The 20,102-nt window shown below is 34.3% G+C and overlaps 2 protein-coding genes across 11 annotated transcripts in view; one reads left to right on the top strand and one right to left on the bottom strand.

Annotated features, from left to right (window-relative positions):
• Nucleotides 1-14,390, top strand: part of LCORL (ligand dependent nuclear receptor corepressor like) — a 164,441-nt gene extending 150,051 nt beyond the window's left edge. For 4 of the 10 annotated variants that reach the window (XM_076001132.1, XM_076001134.1, XM_076001133.1 and 1 more), the window contains one exon: nucleotides 12,026-14,390. In XM_076001132.1, the coding sequence (XP_075857247.1) occupies nucleotides 12,026-12,206 (181 nt within the window). In that variant the 3' untranslated portion in view covers nucleotides 12,207-14,390. Of the gene's footprint in view, nucleotides 1-2; nucleotides 8,524-12,025 lie in introns of those variants that run through there. The other 6 variants (XM_076001125.1, XM_076001136.1, XM_076001123.1 and 3 more) reach the window with 4 other exon arrangements.
• The window catches only part of NCAPG (non-SMC condensin I complex subunit G), a 34,637-nt gene continuing 28,888 nt past the window's right edge, over nucleotides 14,354-20,102 (bottom strand). Inside the window, exons 17-21 of the mRNA XM_012737508.2 lie at nucleotides 18,285-18,446; nucleotides 17,893-18,031; nucleotides 17,079-17,165; nucleotides 15,403-15,472; nucleotides 14,354-14,560 (exon numbers count right to left, since the gene is read on the bottom strand). Coding sequence (XP_012592962.2) covers nucleotides 14,437-14,560; nucleotides 15,403-15,472; nucleotides 17,079-17,165; nucleotides 17,893-18,031; nucleotides 18,285-18,446 — 582 coding nt within the window. The 3' untranslated portion in view covers nucleotides 14,354-14,436. The remainder of the gene's footprint in view (nucleotides 14,561-15,402; nucleotides 15,473-17,078; nucleotides 17,166-17,892; nucleotides 18,032-18,284; nucleotides 18,447-20,102) is intronic.

The raw sequence follows: 20,102 nt of genomic DNA, 5'->3' as shown, positions 1-20,102 counted from the left end.
AGGTACATCCTCTGTCTTGCAAATGCACATTTTGGCTTGTGCTTATCTTTCAAATTTTTGTAGAGCAATTTTTGTGGAACCATGGATAAGTCAAAACTTTGTGTATTTTCAAGTATGAATTCCATCATGGAAACAATGCAGCACAGATGGCTCTAAATATCAACAAAGTATTTGGGAAGGATGTTTCTAATGACTAGTGGAAACGAATCTGTCTCAAACTACTTGTGAATTAGCAGCAAGGTTTGACATTACTATTCCACAATATTGGACCATTTGAAACAAATGGGCAAGGTAAAGAAGCTGGATGGATGGGTGTCGCGTGAATTAAATGAGCATCAGAAGATAAATCGTCTTGAAGCTGACCTTTCTTTGCTGTCACGACATAAAGGTGAACCATTTCTATACCATATTGTTATGTGTGATGAAAAATGGATTCTTTTTGACAAATGTTTGGCACAATGGTTGGATAAAGAAGTATTGAAACACAGTCCAAAACTGAATATTCATCAGAAAAAGCTAATGGTGTCTGTTTGGTGGTCCAGAGCTGGTATTATCCAATACAGCTTCATGAAGCCTGGTCAGTCAATTACAGCAGATGTCTACTGCAACCAGTTGGACAAAATGATAAAAATGCTTGCAATTAAGCAGCTGAGATTGGTCAATAGAGACAGGCCAATCCTCTTGCAAGACAATGCTCCACCACAACACTGCTCAAGCTACAGAAGCTGAACTTGGAAACTTTCTGTCATCCAGCATATTCACTAGACCTTGCACCAACTGACTACCACTTTTTTCAGGCTTTGGACCACTTCTTGCAAGGAAAAACATTCAATTCTCAACAAGCTGTGGAAAACACCTCCAGGCTTCTTTGCTGCTGGCATAAACAAGCTACTGTTAAGATGGCAGAACTGTATCGATAATTTAGGTGCATGCTTTGATTAATTGTACTGCTTCTTATTTGAGATATAATAAACTGCATTTTTTATTCTAAATCAGACATTTCATATTTAATGACCTAATATTTTTATCTCACAGATCACTGATATATTCTATTCATGTTTTTTCACTTTTTTTATCTCTTTTTTTTTTCATTCTGGTAGTACCATTCCTATGATTTTAACTTCACTAACCATTTCTTTGGCATAGTCTAATCTGCTGTTAATACCATCCAGAATATTTTTAGTTTCATAAATTGTATCTGTCACCTCCAGAAGTTCAAATTTAGTCTCCTTTGTATCTACTGTTTGTCCTCATGCTCATGCTTTCTCAACTTCTTGAACTTATCGAGTATATTTAAAACAACTGCATTAACATTCTGATGTACTAATTTTATAATGTGTTATTTATTTGTTCCTATTAATGATTTTTCCTCTTATTATGGATCATATTTTCTTATTTTTCACATGACTGGTAATTTTGGATGCCAAGCACTGTGAATTTTACGTTGTTGTACAATGAATTTTTTTGTAATGCTTTCAATGTTTTGGGGCTTTGTTCTGTGACACTGCTAACTTATTGAGAAACATTTAGATTCTTTCAAGTCTCACTTTTATGCATTGTGAGGCAGAGCCAGAAGAGCTTTTAGTCTAGGACATTAGTTCACAACTAGGGGTGTTTTGGGCCCACAGGGGATATTTGGTAAATGTAAGGAGACATTTTTGATTTTGGTATTTAGAGGGTGCCATTGGTATCTGGTGGATAGAGTCCAGGGATGCTAACTAAACGGTCTACAACGCATAGGACAGACCCCCACAGCAACGAATTATCTGGCCTCAAATGTCAGTGGAGCTGAGGTTGAGAAGCCCCGCTCTAGGGCTAAGTTGACCTCACTATAGAGGCAATCTAGGCAATTCCAATGTCTGTTTATTAAGGACTGTACTAAATGCCCCATGTGTTAGGAAGTTTTTCCATTCTCTCTCGCTCTCCAAACTGTCTCCCCACCTGAGGAGTATTTTCAGGCTCTCTTGGGTTCCTCTTTCTACCATGCAGACTGGAGACTTTCAGGCAGTAAGCTAAAGTGGTTTTTACGGTGTCCCTTTTGTTTCCCTTCTTTCAGGGATCACTGCCATCCTGCATTTCCTGTCATCCAGTGTCTTAAAACCATTATTTCATATATTATGTCTTTTTTTAAAGTTGTTTAAAGTGAGAGGGTCACTCTGACCCCTATTACTTTATTGTGGCCAGAAACAGAAGTCCCAGATTTATTCTTTCAACAAATATTTGTCTAGTTCTATATGCTGAGTACTACAGGTAAAATGCTGAACAAGATCAACAAGGACCTCTAGTCTCATCAAGCTTGTGTTTCAGTGAGAGATAAAAACAATAAAAAAGAAAACAAAACAGTGATGAATTCTGTGTTAATGAAATTGGACGATATAAGGAGTTTCTAGGAGGAGCTACATTAGGTTAGGGAAATCCTTTCTGAATAAGTAATGCATATGCTGTGGATGGAATCAAAATATCTAGGACATCATTGATGACTGTGACTGTGTGTATGGACAAAGAGAGAGAGTATAGAATAAGAAAAGAAAGCTTAGAACTCATCCTTGAGAAATTCCAACATTTGGCCAGAATCCTAGCACTCTTGGAGCCTGGGGCGAGAGGATTGCTTGAACTCAGGAGTTTGATACCACCCTGAGCACAAGTGAGACTCTGTCTCTACTAAAAATAGAAAACAATCAGCTGGGCAGTGGCGAGTGCCTAGTCCTAGCTACTCAGGAGGCTGAGGCAGAAGGATCTCTTGAGCCTAGGAGTTGAAGGTTGCAGTACGCTGTGATGAAGCCACTGCACTGTCACGCAGGGTGACAGAGTGAGACTCTGTCTCAATAACAACAAAAAAGGAAATTCCAACATTTATTATCCAAATAGAGTAGGATGACTTGCAGTGAAAGAGGCAAGAAGAAAGCTACTGGTATGTTTCATCTCAAAGGCCAAAAGAAGTGAGTTTCAAGAAAGAGGGGGTTCTTTAGTCTGCTTGGATTGCCAGACACTCACACACACACACACACACAAAAAAAAAAAAAAAAACCCACAGATTCCATGGCTAAAAGAACAGAACTTTATTTTTTCACAGTTCTGAAAGCTGGAAAGTCCAAAGTCAAGGTCCAGCAGGTTCAGTTTCTGGTGATGATTCCTCTTCTGGCTTGTAGATAGCCACCTTCTTACTGTGTCCTCACATGAAGAGAGGACTCTCTGGTGTTTCCTGCTTCTCTTAAAAGGACACCAGTCCCATTGGATTTGAGCCCCACCCTTATGACCTTAAGTACCTCCTACAAGCCTTATCTCTAAATACAGTCACATTGGGGGTTAGGGGTTCAATATATGAATTTAGGGGAAACACAAGTCCATAGCTGAAGAAATGGTCAACAGTGTTGAATGTTGCCAAGAGGGCAAAAGGTAGAGAACTAAAGATCATTGAATTTATCAATGTGAGGATAATTGTTGGCTTTAATAAGTACTGTTTTCATAGAGTAAAAGTACTAGAAGTCAGATTGGAGTAACTTAAGGAATGTATAGATAAGGATAGTATAGTAAGGGATAACCCATTAACCTTAGTTTTTTGAGATTCAAGTGTTTAACTCAAGGAAAATGAAAGATTGAGTGAGGTCTTAGTTTTTATTTGTTTTTTGAAAGAACAAGAGACCTTGTAGTTGTTTTAAACATCATGGTGAGGGTCTAATTGAGAAGAGATGGTCTGTTCTTTATCTATTGCTATATTACAAACCACCCCAAAACTCACCCCAAGCTTAAAATAAATAAACATTTATTTCACTCATGAGTCTGTAGTTGGTAAATAGGGATAGGATGTTCTTCTGATCGTGGCTGGTTCCCTCACATATCTTGGTGTTAGATGGCTATCAGGAGGGACAGCTTATCCCCTCTCCCAGCAGGTTTGCCCAAGCCATTTCTCAAGCTTTCGTCCATCATATTTGCTAAAAATCCCAGTGGCTAGAGCAAATTACGTAAGTAAGACAGAATGGGAGGACATTGCAAAATTATAAGGCAAAAAGAGTAAATTTAGGGATGGCTTAAGAATTGGGGATATTAATGCAATCAATATGCTATAGAGAGTATAATCAAAAAAAGAGGAAACGGATATGATCATTGATAAGTTCTTCAGAAGGCAAATGGGAACAGGGTCCCAAAACATTCTAAATCATGTCAGTCAATAACTTCATAATTGCTTTTCATTTCACATTACTAAATTTTCCTATCTTTATTCTTTTTATAAAGGTAGCTGAATCATATTTATATTTATTAGATGTTTGAATACCTGTTATATATATACTACTTTAAGCACATTCACTTGTGTTGTACTAATTTAATATACAAGTTCATTAAGAAATTCAGGAAAAGTCTTTTTGTTCCTATATGTCCAAGGGTCATTTTTAAATTGCATAGCAATGCAAACTGTGTTCATTGATTTCTGAAGATGATTGATTTTTGTGCCCTGGATCCAACTAATTTCTTTCATTTCCATTTGACTGAAAATTCAGATAGATATCCCATTTCTCAGTAGAAAACCGTTCTTTCCATTCTTACGAATTCTTGACTACCATGGTTTGCTCTAATAGTCACAGCACTTACTAATTATTAAACACACTTACCAGTGTGCCAGTCTTTGTCATTTTTATATTTTAAAAAAGTGAATATAATTTTCCTAAAATTGGCTATAATAAATTGCAAATTTAGGATTATATTCCAAGACTATTGGACTTCATAAATTTGCTCCTAACCACCATGTTGTTCTCCTCCAAGTAATCACATCAGATGATTATAAGCAAGTAAAAAAAAAAAATCTATAAAATCTCCCACTGATTCTACCAAAGCCTTTAACATCAGCAGTCTACCAAAGGAAAATTTTAATCTTGAAATAAATTGTCTTTAAAAAAAAAAACAAAAATGTGCAATCTAAACTTAGCTGTTTGCCAACCAAGAGAAAGAATTTCCTCAAATTTTAGATCTTGTGGTCACCCCGACAAACCATGTTTACCTGGGTAGATCCTATGGTTCTTTTACATTTGACCCCCTTTAAGCCCAGGGATTCAAAATTGAACTATTGTGTTATCTGTTTACACAGACTAAGTCATTGTATTATCTGTCTATAAATATTATAGGAATACCTAATATAATGGACATTGCAGAAACAAATCATACACAAATCTGCCGTATTTTATCCCCAGTGAAGACACATGAGTTCCTACTATGCGTCTAGTCAGTGGGCCAGGCATTTTACATGCATTCCATTCTCTATACAAAGTGCTTTACATAAACTCATCATATCATATTATCATAAAATCATATTACCATTAATCTTCACTCTCCAGTGATAGCTTAGAAAGATTAAGAAATGTCCATTCAGTTGGTCAGTGACTGGACTCAGGATCAGAACTCAGGTTCTACAAATCTTCCTTGTGTCCCAATTTACTAAAATCTTCGTCCCTAAAGACCTTTTTCAAATGTTTCTTCCCCTAGTCTCCTCACTCTGCTGGGATTAATCTTCCCTTTTTCTGTAATACCTTAGTCCTTAGTTACCCATTTGTATTTATTGCATACTGGTTTTTTATTCTGGTAATACATGAATATTTTCTCTCACTGCCTCCTTACCAAGCTGCAAAACCCTTGAAGACAGAAACCATCACATTCATTTTTATATTGCTAATATACTAGGTAGATACTAGTTAAGAGTTTGTGGGAAGGATGAGTAAATTCTGACTGCAGTCACACACAGACCTGCTGATGAACACTTACTGGCTCCTCATAGAACTGAAACACTTCGCTTTGAGGCAAGGGCCTCTATCTAGACTTCCTAGAATCTAGGAACCATCAAAATCAGTCGAGCAGACAAATGACTTGTAATTTTTATAACTTTTTATTGCATCAGAAATATGGGAATATACTTATCTACTTCATGAAGGTTCTCTCATCTAGTTTTGTGCATTTAATACCCTGTAAGATGTTTGAATAGATTTGTGGAGACACCAGGCTGCAGGATAGAGCTAACCATAATAACCAAAATAGTGAATTTTTACTCTATTAACATTTAGAAGACACCATTTCCAGGGGAAAGTAAACTGCCATGCAGAATATGGACTTAAACAGATGAGTTCAAATTTGATGGTGTTTGGTATATTAGAGTAACTATTCAAAGTCCTAATCTTATACCAGAATCCAGTCTATCTGTGCATACAGTTAGTTGACTTCTCCTATTAAAAATACGAACTTATGTTTCCTGAAATTCTTGACTTAAAGAATAGATGGTAGCTCTCAAAAACATGTCAGTCTATGCCTGAACACTTTTTTTCTCCTTAAGGAATTGAAGGATACAAGTAATAGCACCTTATTTGGTTAATGCCATGAGGAAAATTCATGAACTAAATATATAGCTTTCCTGGATAGAATTATAGCTATAGCCCTTCCGTCCGAATCCTGTAAACTACACACTTGTTCATAGTAATCACACATGTTAAGTATTCTAAAGAAATATATAATTGAGTATTAACATGAAGGGAGAATCATGACAGAATTAGAACAATCTAAAGGTTACTATGCAGTATAGGGTAATAGATCATAGCCCCTGAAAACTTCCATTTATTAATAGTTATATGACTTGGGTAAGTCATTTTACTTCCCTGAGCTTCAGTGGGTGATTATTAGGATTGATTGTGGCAATGTATAAAAAAAAGCCTTTTAACATAGTGCCTGGCATGTAGCAGTTGTTCTATAAATGATATTTTCAGACCTGTCTTGGTCGTACCAAAATTTGTCTCCTGCAAGTTGGCTAGCTAACATTAAAGTTTGTCTGTATGACAGAAATGAATCATCACAAATATGTCCAGTAATATGTAAAACAAGTTTAAATTGTTAGAGCTAGGTATATTACATTGTCTTTTTGTTAGAATTATCAGTAGTCACTAAATCACAAATGATAATTGGATTTCCATGACCCTCAAAAGATTTCCATCTTTTACATTTTATAAATGCATATACTCTGTAAACTTCCATTCGGATGGTAGAGATGGACTCCATCCTAGGGTCCATATATTGGTCCCATCTTAGGGACTGAACTATTGAAATTAGGCTTAGATGTCCAGATAACCATTTCAGACCTGGTTCAGCCTCCTCCTACTATTTGGGTTCCTAGTTTGACAGAGAAGAGGCCTTACTTATGATATGTGCCTGTCCTCCCACTTTCTCCTTCCACTAATATATGCAGTGATAAACTAAACCTTTACATTTGTATGTAGCTTCTTAAGGTTTTAAAGCACATTAATTGGCTTTCATTAGATTGTCACACCAACTCTATAAGGTAAGTAGGGAAGGTGACTTTTTTTCCTTACAGATAAAGAAAATGAGGCTGTAGTCTAAGGTTACTTATCCAAGGTCACAGGCTGATTATCAATATTGTCAGAACTTGGACCCAGGTCTTTACATTCTTTTCCCCAACTCTTTGCTCTCAAGAGTATGACCATATGTACTAATGCTGAACTTTCATTAGAATACAGGATATGGATATATAAAGCCACTTTCTGAGATGACTTATGCTGCTGCTTTGGCTTTCTAATCATGATATGGAACAAAGAAGCCATAAGACTAATAAATATGATGACACAGAATTTAGAATGGATTTATAACAAAATCAACATAAGCATATGTAAACAACTAATAAACTGGACAGGATGGTAGGGGAGTGGGATTGTAAAGTCACTATAGAACAAATAATTTTTGTAACTACATATCAACAAGATCATCATCCCAACTGGCAAAGAATATAGAAAAGGAAATACAAAAAGCTTCTAAATGATGAAAATATGCTTATCCTTTCTCCTAATATAAATGCAAATTAAAACAATGGCATATCACTTTTTAACCTATCAGATTTTCAGAGATATGTAAGTTTTTTTTATACATTATTGGATAGTGTGTGATGGAAGAAAGACATTTTCACATACCGTTGGTCAGAGTATAAAACGGTACACAGTCTCTATATAGGACATTTTGGTAACTTTTATCAAAATTTTAAAAGCACCTTTTGGTCCAGCTATTCTTCTAAACATCAGCTCTATAGATATACTTGCTCACATACAAGAATATTCAATTCATCGTTGCTATTTATGCAATAGACCTGCCAAAAAATCTCAATCAATTGTGGATTAATGAAATAAATTCAGTTTATCCACAGAGTGAAATGTAGCTATTAAAAGAATCAGGTATTTGTTGTATAAGATATGACACAATATCGAAAATATTAAGGTCCTGAACAGTATATGGAATTGTGTAGGGAAGGAAGTTAGTTGAAACACAGATGTGTACATATTTCAATGTGAAGACACTATCTGGAAGAATACACAAGGAAATAGTAATAATAGTTGCCCCAGAAGAGGGACTAGGAGTAATAATAGAGACTTCTTTTCATTGTATAACATTTTGTACTTACTGATTTTAATTTTGCAAATGTATTAACCATTTTAAAACATGTGAAAGAAAAAAATTTTAAGTTACATCAAGAAAAATTGAGCATTCCCGAACAAGGTGTTGTCGAAAAAAATTAAAAAAAAAAAAAATTAAAAAAAAAAAAGAAAAGAAAAATTGAGCAACATTTATCTTTCACACTGTGTAACGTATGATTAAACCATAAATTTCTGACAGTCAAAATTTTAATTTCCAAATATAAAAGAATATTTATTAAAAATTTCTCTAGACCACAAACTCTTTGAAAGCATGGACTATTTCTTCCTTATCTTTCTATCCCAGAAGGACTTTCTATCAGGTACCCAATAAATGTTAAATAACCTAACTCGGGTATTGAAAATGGAATTGAAAGGTGCTCTGATTAAGTACTAGATTAATCAGAAAACCACATTCTTACATTAGTCCACATACATCTGGTTTTAAGAAAGACACCCTGAAAAGGGGAAGTTTATTTTTCTATCTTAGTTGCCCTATTTCTTCCTTTTTTTTTTTTTTTTTTTTTTGAGACAGAGTCTCACTTTGTTGTCCAGGCTAGAGTGAGTGCCGTGGTGTCAGCCTAGCTCACAGTAACCTCAAACTCCTGGGCTCAAGCAATCCTCCTGCCTCAGCCTCCCGAGTAGCTGGGACTACAGGCATGCGCCACCATGCCTGGCTAATTTTTTCTATATATATTTTAGTTGGCCAATTAATTTCTTTCTATTTATAGTAGAGACAGGGTCTCGCTCTTGCTCAGGCTGGTTTCGAACTCCTGACCTCAAGCAATCCGCCTACCTGGGCCTCCCAGAGTGGTAGGATTACAGGCGTGAGCCACCGCGCCCAGCCATAATTGTCCTATTTCTTAAAAAAAAAAAAAAAATTCTAGAAAGGTCCTTTCTAGCTCTAATATTCTAAGTATATGTAAACAACTAATAAACTGGACAGGATGGTAGGGGAGTGGGATTGTAAAATCACCATAGAACAAATAATTTTTGTAACTATATATCAACAAGATCATCATCCCAACTGGCAAAGAATATAGAAAAGGAAATACAAAAAGCTTCTAAATGATGAAAATATGCTATCCTTTCTTCTAAGATAAATGCCTCTGGTTCTAGCATTTCAAAAGATAGCTGTATTCTTCTTAGAATTCTATAGATCAATAATACCCAAATTTTGGATACCCACTAGTCTTTCTTAAAGTATATATTTATGAATTAAACATGTCAATCTGTGCATTACTAGTAACATCTGGTTCTTTTCAAAACTAATTGATATTTTCTTCCCATACATCTATATAGTTTTATGTACCCCTAGGGTCTCTGTACTCAAATTTGTAGTATACCAGTCTAGAAAAGTTACTTTAAAATTGCCTTGAGGTATTGAAAAGAATAATGTTAGTATTAGGAGAGTATTATTATTCTCTGATGAATACATCTTAGTCAAACAAATAGCAAAAAAATCCAAAATTTTTTTATTTATGACCATGATTTATTGCTCTATACCTTCATTTTCTTTTTTTTTGGAGTTTAATACTTTATATACTTATCTATCAAACTATTTTGATTAATATAGTTGTATTTTTATAGCTTGCCTTAGAGTTTCTCAGAAAGATGTTCACCAAACACTTTTGCTTTGAAAATACAAGTAATAAAAATATGAAGACTAGCAGTTGTTGAAGGAAGGAAAATATTACCGTTTTATCTGTTTTCCTAACTTGAAAAATAAAAACTTGAGGTCCCTGAGGATCTCAGTCTAACAACCAATGTAAATTTTTTCAAAAGTCAGATTTCTGATACAAGAATATTTTAGATTTCTTACATTTGTCATATATCAAATGATGATTTATTTTAAATATTTATTAATTGCCATCTCTATGTTTTGGTTTTTAAAAAAAGATTCACTATTTTTGATGTGTGCTAAGCTCCTGGTAGTTTGTCATTTTGTCTAGTATCTAACTTATACAAATTGAAACCTTATCATTAAGTGCAACGGGGACTGTTTTCCTGGGAAGAATATGATACTGGTTTTAATAACAAGTTTGACTTGTTGAATGGCAAATGAGTCAGTAGGTTGGGGTTGCAAGGAGTGATCTACGAGAGTCCGGATGCTGGATTTCCCAAGTCTATGTCACTTATATACTAGATACCTGTTTCCTCATTACTAATAGAAAGATTTATACACCTGCAGTTGGAGAAAGCTTAGGAGTGATGTAGTCTAATTGAGCTAACCACAGTTAAATGAGCTAATGTATAGAAACCTATTAAATAACTTATAAACATTCTGAAGATGTGAATTATAATATTTACAACTAGGAATTAATGTGTGCTTTGCACATAGGTGGACTAATTACTCTTTTGACTCTCAAGTTTCTGGTATTCTAAAGATTTTCTAAAGATCTGTTATTCTAAACATTCTCTCAGATGTTTTACTATGAGTTTTATGTTTATTGAATTTTTAAGCAGCTACTGTGTATTCAACACTGCTTATTTTAATAGAGGTAAGAATGTTTTCAGAATTGATATTAGACTAAGTAGAAAAGAAAAAAGAATGTTAACATCCTTTCCTTCAGATCTAGAAGAGATTAATGTTTTACTAAATACTAAGAACAAGTTTAGAGATGTGAGATTTGGGTTAGGCCTTAAAGCATGGGTACGGTTTGGTTAAGCAGGGTGGAAGACAAAATTCTTTAGGTGAGAACAACATTCAGGAACAGAAGGGACTGTGCTCCTGACCCCACTGTGTCCGTGAAATAAGACACCAGTCTGCCCAAAACAGAGGGTGTACACTAGGGAACAATGTTGAAATATGACCAACCTAGTATAAATCCAAATAAGCCAACTTTTCATTTAACATAAAATTTTTTTGAACCAGGCAACCAGAACTAGTATTCGGTGGATGCCATATGTGTTCCTCTGATGAGCTGGCCTCCACGCAGTCCAGACAACTTGATACTCTTTCACCATCAAATCATATTTTTTACTCCTGATGACTTACCTGCCTCATCACAGATCTTGTAGACAAGCATAAGGGAAAGAGCAAGAGCTGTATTCTAATTCCAGGCAGGTGATTACATATTTATATTTAACTGAGACTTGATTTTTTTATTTTGAGGATGAATATACCAACCTTGCTTTTGCGAAATTCAAACGAGATGATACATGAGTGTGGCTAGAAGGTAGTAGGCGTTCAAAAAATGTTAATTCCTGCTTTTCTCAAAGTGGCTCTGGTCCTGATCCATTAAAAGACAAGTTAAAATGGTTGAATCCTGCCAGGCTCAGAAGGTTAAATAATGTCCTTTCTGATATAGTGATGTAATTTTTATATGCAGTGAAGTTTTTTGTCCAGTGGTATGTGAATGACCTCTCAAGATACCAAGCTTACATGGCATTTTTCATTGTATTCAGTTCAGTAAGGAGGTAGGAAATAAAACTCTTACATTTTCAGGATGGTAAATATTTTATCTATGATAATGGTCAGAGGTCCAAACAATGATACTACTGAGACTGTTCTTTTATAAGATTGATAATTTCTGAAATTAAAGTAAAACTAAAATACCTTACATTTTTTCTTACAGCATGCTACAAATGAAAACTGATGAGAAACTGAATTTGTCTGATGGGAATACAGCAAGTTGCCCTTTGAGCCCCATTAAGATGTGCCTTAATCGTCCCATTGAATGGAATCTGAATTTGACAGCAGCATCTCTAGCGAGCTGTACAGTTCATAACCAAAATCTCAAAAGTGAAGAGAAATAGAATGCAGTTCTTGCACTATTTTTATTTTGTATGTCAGTATTCTTTCTGCTGAACAATGTTTATCAATTGATCTTGAAATATTTCTAGTCCTGTGATGTCTTTATATTAAATCATTAGCATTAATCATTGATTATATTCTTTGTATGTTTTTTTTTTTACATGTTTTACACCAGACCATTGTGGAATTTTACAGTACAGATTTTGATGTTTCTCTTTTTAATAGTATTTTGTGAATTTTTTATGCCCTAAGTTTAAATACATAATTGTCCCCAGTTTTATTTCTATGTACAAAGTTTTAATATATAACACATTGTGTGATTTAGAAAGCTAGTATTGTAAAGATTTGTGATGATGACCTGACCCATGAACAGTTGTAAAACAGGTGGATACCAACTACCTCGAAGCAAATTGGTAAAAAAAGTATCTCTTGGAAGTAAATCTCTTTCAAAGTTATATATGTATAGAAAAGAAATTGACCATAGATGACTATCATCAAGTAGCATGTTTCCATTCACAGGAGAATGAGCTCATAGTTCTCTTTGTATTTTAAACGTATGGTATGTGGGCTGTAAGAGCAATGGCACAATTTCATGTTTACTTTTCAGCAAGTCTGTGCCTCTTGATAGACAAGAATACTGTTTGGTTTCTGTAAGTTAACAGTTTTAAATGAAAAATGATAAATGGATTTACATCTGTATTTTAGCCATTTATTTTAAAGTTTAAAGGAGTTTTCTAGATACAGGATATTCCCTACCTTTCACTCTTAATAGTACAAAGCACAGTTTCAGTAATGGCCACATGATTGTGTCTAAAAATCAAATAGTAGGAACACTAAAAGTTTGGTGCTTGAGTTTATTTTTTCGATATTACAGAAAGCTTTGGTATGGTGGTCCATAAAAGAACATGGCTCCTTTCCTTTTGGATAGCCTGGCCATGTGTAAATGGGATTTTACTTTATTATGTTTCTAAAGACTTTTCCTTGTATCACATTTTATGTACCTTTTCAGTCTTTCCTTTTCCCTACCCTCCCCCCCAATTTTTAAAATGACAGGGATTTAACAAAAGACAACTCATAAGGAATTTAAAGCACAGGAAGACACAGAGCCAACAGAGTGCAGAACAATCATCTACTTTTCATTGATTTACATCATTACCATGTTTTTCTTTTGCTTAATAAGCATTCTTGCTTTGTAACTTTGACTCTTTATATGTCTAAATTCCATAAAAGCACATATGTATATAATATAGCAATGTGGTTCTAAAAACCAGTGATCTTACTTTAGTTCCATCTTAGAACATCATTTTAAATAAATGGCCTCTGGTAAATAATCCCTAAAAGCACAATTATTAAAACAGATCCATGTTAGGACATTTCTATTTTGAATAATAAAGAAAAAATGTAATTGCCAGAGGAATAAGAAAGGTATTTTGCTGGGTCTTACAGGACAGAGGATCAATTTCAAAAGATGGTAAATGAAATTGACAGTGAAGAAAGTGCCCACAAATTAGTGCATAAAGAGGATTTCCTGTCACAGCTTTTCCTACTAGTATTATTTATCCACAGCAAATAAAACATTTTGTTATGCCAGAAACATAGGAAGCAGCTTCATGATTTATATATATTTATGCAGACATTCCTAACCCAGTAAACAATCACAAATAAGGGCTCTCATATGCAAATACTCTAGGAAGAGGCATGTAGCATTATCAAAAATGTAGTATAGGAGTCACAAAATGAAATTGTCATTAACTGTTGAACTTCATACTGGTCCTCCTCACTGATAATAATCTCCTTTCTAGCCAGTGTGTAGTACTTCATTTGCTTAAAATGTCACTTGTTAAATGTGTTCGGGGTGTTTTCATCTAGGTTGGATCTGCCCACCTAAGTCATAAGCTTTCCAATGCAAGCTACTATTAGCTAGGTACACTGACGTTTCCCATAATGCCATGATATTAAACATAAGAGTTCATAAGAATCACCCGGGGAGCCTATTTAAAAAGCAGATTCCCAGACCCACCTTAGATTCTAATAAACAAATCTGTGTCACTGATGCAGATGACCTTGGACCAACTGACAGATGCTGGCCTAATGCATTTTAAATATTGTGGATTCACACAGCAGAAAGTCTTCAGAAACACATCAGGCCTTTTCTGATTTTGACACAGGGATAACTTTATTAAAGCAAAGAACTGAACATAATTTTAAAGGACTCCATCTCCATTATCTCTCCTACTTTATATCTTCATTCAGAAATTGTGCAAGGTTAAGTTTACTTTTTTCTAATGCTGCTGTTTTGGCTCGTCTTGGTAATCTCATCTTCATTTCTGATTCTGGTTCAGGAACTTCATGATCACTAAACAGATGTTAAAAACACACCAATTTAGATACAAGCTTTAAAACCAGTTTATTTATAAATAAAACTTTTTGTTTCAGTCTCACATTTAGCAGTGTGTAATTGATACCCTGATTCCATTAACTAAGCCTAAAACTAAATTTTCAAACAATAACCAAAAGCATAGGCTGGTAATCCATATCCAGCAAAGTGAATCACTGGAAACCTAGCGAATGTTTTTATATACTATATGGAACCTGGTGTTATACAGGGAAGAAAGAAAGAATGAAAGAAAAAAAAAAAACTTTTAAAATGAAGCTTGTAATTAAACAGGGACCATAACTATCCAAGAGGTTTCTTTGGGTCTCAGGAAGTGAAAAACAAAGTTCCTTTGGTTTAGGCAATAAATTCTTCAAACATAATAAACAAAAAGTTTCCTCAAAAAAAAAAATACTTTAAATAAACAGTCTATCACACAATAAATCCAAATTAAAGGTAAAATTATTCTTTCATTGTAAATGTAGAGAACCAAAATGTCTAAATCATTGAGTTTGCTAATTCAAGATTAAAGGAGTCACACATGCAAAAGTCATATAATTAGAAGTGGTAACATAAATCAAGACAACATACTAGACAGTACTACAATGCCCTGCCACCTAACAGGCAAATGCAAACAAGCCATAAGTCAAATACTCTAGATAATGGAATTTTAGACCACACATCCAAGACATAGCTATTTAGTTTTCACTATCTTGTTATATACTGAGTTTCTCTCATTCACAAGAAAATTATAATTTTTTCTACTTTCAGACATAAAAAATGAAGATAGGCCACTTTATATATTCTAGACAAGTATAACATACCTTTCAGAGTCAGCCCCAGCAGTCTGACGTTTCCTGTTCATCCTAGCTGAAGCTGTCACTTTTCTCTGTCCTTTAAGAAAGTATAATTATCAAAATTTATTATTAATTGCTTATTTTTAATCTAGTTTCTGGGCTAGCTGAATTCTTTAACACATTTCTTCCTTATTCCCAGCCACCATTATTCCCAGCCACCATAACCTCACAGAGAAAAGGAACCCAAGCAAGATTAAAATTTACATTAATTTCTTTTGTAAGCATTTATAAGGGGGCGAGGGAAAATAGGGAAATTTTGAACAAGTTAGGAGATGGCAAATTTTAGTTTAATGTATTTGGGGACAGAAGCATACGAAAAACATGTTATATAAAGAAAGTATGTTTATTAGGACTATAGCACAAGGTATATGGAGAAACTAACAAAAATTAAAGCTAGAATAGAAAGGTAGATTAGGTCCATAAACAGGTCCTAAAGAAATAGAACTTCAATCAGTAAGGTTATAATGGCTTCTTGTAAAATATTTAAATATGTACATGGCCAATTCAAATATGTGTTCTAAAATATATTTCGATGTAAAAACTAGAAAGAACCTTGGGAGCTGCATCAATTATACTTGTTAGAAATTTACAAAGATAAGACAAATTTGGCTTGTGATGTTCCTCGTTTATGATACAGCATGAATACATGAATACATGAAGTTTCAACTATTAAAAAAAAGGATGGCGTTCTTCAAGTATATTATCTGACTAAAAGTAATCTGATACAAAACCAAATTATTCAATATGACGATTTGTTTGAAAATTATATACTCTATTTGCTCATGTTATACTTGGGTTTTTTTTGTTTGTTTTTTCCTACCCCTTATTTGCTTTTACTATTGCATTTATCCCCAAGAAAACATCCAACAATATGGGACTAATTTGGAACAATATCCAGCAATTGATATTTAAATAATTCATTGGTAAATATTGAGGCCAGATTCCATTTTAGAAAAAAATTAAAACTACATAGAAAAAAGTCGTAAAAAATAGTTTTCAAAGCTTAAAATCATGGTTGGCTCATGGGTGGGATTATTAGTGTTCTTTATAGTAGTTTGCCTGGATGTACTTTGATTCTTCTGTAATAAGCATGCATTGCTTTTGTAATAAGGAAATAATAAAATAATAAAAAGATCTTGAATTTCATATTTTTTTGCAAGTGATCCCCTAGTAGTCAATATTAACTTTATTCCAACAAATCCCCTATTGTTGGATATCCCTTGAGAAATAAATTAAGTTGGAAAAATATGAAAAAGATGAGAAGGAATACACAGTCCAGAAAAATACTACAAGGATAAATGGAAAATAATGCTTAGTCATACAAATGATGGAACACAAATAACTGATAATATAAAACCATCATTTAATCAAATCTTAATTTAACCCAACTCGTCCTTTCCAATATGAGCTTTCAATCAAAAGCACTTGGGGCAACACTGATTTTATAATCTTTAGACACAGAGGAAAAACTGATAACAACTGAAAGAATGAAAAAAAATTAAGGATACCTAAGACTTTTAAAAATCTTTATCATGAAGGAAACAAAGATAGGGAAACTTGCAAAATAAGTATTTAATAAGTATTTTTCACTGGAGGAAAAAATTAAAAATTGCTCATTATGAAACTAGTCAATCCATACACACCTCTGTTAATCTTCAGCTGAGTGGATTTTGACGATCGGGTTGCCTTTACATCCCTGAGAGGAGTCATATATACTTCCTTATTCTCTTCTATTAAGGGAAATAATATAACAATATGAATAAAAGATAGGCTCATAAAACATTTTAAATGGTCTTTTCAAGTCCACTTTTCATAACTGACAAACAGTCCCATTAGCAGCCATTGAAAGGTTATCATAAATCACTATTCCAAAAATTATGAATACTAGAAAACAAGCAAAACTCAAAAGATAGTCATATGGTGAGAAACATATATGAAAAAACTTGAGCCGGGCGCGGTGGCTCACGCCTGTAATCCTAGCACTTTGGGAGGCCGAGGCGGGCGGATCGCTCAAGGTCATGAGTTCGAAACCAGCCTGAGCGAGACCCCGTCTCTACCAAAAATAGAAAGAAATTAATTGACCAACTAAAATATATATATACAAAAAATTAGCCGGGCATGGTGGCGCATGCCTGTAGTCCCAGCTACTCGGGAGGCTGAGGCAGTAGGATCGCTGAGCCCAGGAGATTGAGGTTGCTGTGAGCCAGGCTGACGCCACGGCACTCACTCTAGCCTGGGCAACAAAGTGAGACTCTGTCTCAAAAAAAAAAAAAAAAAAAAAAAAAAACTTGAAAAGTAGACTAAACACTTATCAGTAATACTCTTTCCCAAGGGGATTAATTAGAAAAAATGTTCACTCATTTCCGAAATCCAACCAAACTCATTAGGAAAAAAAAATATCTCAGAAAAGATGAAAAGGACAGAATCTTATAAATATTCAGGTCAGTATGTCGTTACCATGTTTGTTTTGAAAAATAGTTGCCGTCGTGTTACCATCATGTGCTGCTAAGATTTGGTCACCAAATTCTTTATTTCCTTTTTCTAACTGAATCTTGATTTTCTCCAAAGCTCTCAGACATGTTCTATCTTTTACTTGCTATAAAAGAAAACATTAACATTTTGTAAACATGGCATTTTCTAACTTTCTTTGAAAACAAGTTATATACCAATACATATCAAGTTGTTTAAAAACATTCTAAAAATTATATGAAATTTATGAAGGAAATATTTACTTCAAATGAGCAAAAGTCACAATATGCTAACATATGTATGATTTAATATAACTATATAAATTCTACATTAATAAATATAAACACACACCAATTCAAAATAATTAGAAACTACTTTACCTCCAGAATCTCATTCAATAGAACCAGAAGATCTTTTGCAAGATTGCTACCGAGTTCTAAAGAACTCAAGACTTTTGTATAGACCCGAATTTCTGGTGAACATGGACTTGTTAAGATCTCATTGCATATTTTTATAGCCAAATTATCATGTACTGTTAATGCCTAGAAAATTAACAGAAAATTTTTTGTAAATTGAAAATGATATGATTATAATACAATCCTACACATCTCACAAACATTTCCAACTAATTATCTTGCCATAATCCCAAATGCAAAATGTCTAAGACCAAATTTAACATCCCAGCCCAGCCCCAAATAAACTACACTTTCTTGACTTCTTGTAGTCAATACTGTGACATAGGACCCAGATCCACCACTCTTTAGGAATGAAGCACTTACACTCCAAGTGCTACGCATTTGGGAGGTTAAAGATTACCAACTGCAGAACTGATCCGGACAAAAAAAATGAAAGAAAAAAATTTAAAAAAAAAACACAAAACTGATCTGGACAGTAGGCTTTTTGCCCAAGGTCACACCTCTTCCCCCAGTGGTTAGTCCACATCCAATGACTGGCCAATGCACAGGTACAATAGCCTAGCTTGTCTGAACTGTGGACAACTCAAAGTAACATCCCAGTTCTGGAACTAGGATCAGCTAGAGCCTTTGCTTGCAGGACAATTTAACTTAGCCCTATGCCACAACCTACTTCCCTCACACTTCCAAAATGCTGACCGTTAGAATGCTCCCCAATCAAACTATGTCAACAGCTCTTCTGAAGTCCTCTATTACCCATACTTAAAACCCTAGAGTTTTCTAGGACTCCTCCATCTCCCTTGCCTCTCAAGCTTTAGATTCTTCTAGTCATAATTTTTTTTTTTTACTATGTCAATTTTTATTTTTTCCACTTTCTACTACTCTTTTTCTATAAGCTAATTATACATGCTTTTTAACTGCTTTCTTTATTCTTTCCTTTCCTCTCATCAATTCACTTCATATAACCATAGTGACCACCAAATTAATCTTCCTAATAAGTAGTTTCATCCCATTAACCCTTTCATCATAATCCCTGAATAGTTATTCATTCCCAAATTCCCTACCTTGGCCTTTCATGCAAGCTATCATCCACTCACAATGTTTTGCCCTAATAGTCCTATTCAGTATCCTAAGCCAGAATAACTTTTCTACATTTCCAACATGGTTTGCATAATTATCCACATTTATCACCTTTACTAAAACATCTTTCTTCTCTAACCAAACCAATCCCCAAATCCCAACAAGGCCTAATTGAATTTTTTACTCAATGAGTTTAAATGCTGTACTCATCATTCCTACCATATGAATCTTGTCCTTCTCTATAGAGTCCTAAAGCAGAAGCCCCCACCCTTTTTGGCACCAGGGACCAATTTCATGGAAGGCAATTTTTCCAGGGACAGGTGCAGCAGAGCAGCCCGATCCCTAAAAGGAATGGGGGTTGGGGACCACTGTCCTAAAGCACTTAGTAGCAATATCACTGACCCTTATCATATTTTGCCTAATATCTTATGCAATTTTATCTTTCCAATAGCATGTAACATTGTGACTTGAACAGAGTATGCAGTCACTAAATACTGAATAGATATAAAACAAAAATAGCAATACTATCATCTTAATCAGTTAGTATCTGAAATCATTAATACATTACATTTCAAAAGTGGTAACAAGTTTGACCAAATGTCATTAAAAGATTAAAACACTCAGCTTAAGTTCAATTTCTGGGTCAGTTGGCAACTGACTTATCTTCTTTAAATTACAAAATCGAAATGAGCTTGAGGCGAGTTC

The sequence above is a fragment of the Microcebus murinus genome, chromosome 3, assembly GCF_040939455.1.
Source record: "Microcebus murinus isolate Inina chromosome 3, M.murinus_Inina_mat1.0, whole genome shotgun sequence".
NCBI classification, from domain to species: Eukaryota; Metazoa; Chordata; class Mammalia; order Primates; family Cheirogaleidae; genus Microcebus; species Microcebus murinus.
The sequence above is the reverse complement of the archived record's forward strand: the minus strand, read 5'-3'. Positions and strand labels throughout refer to the sequence as shown.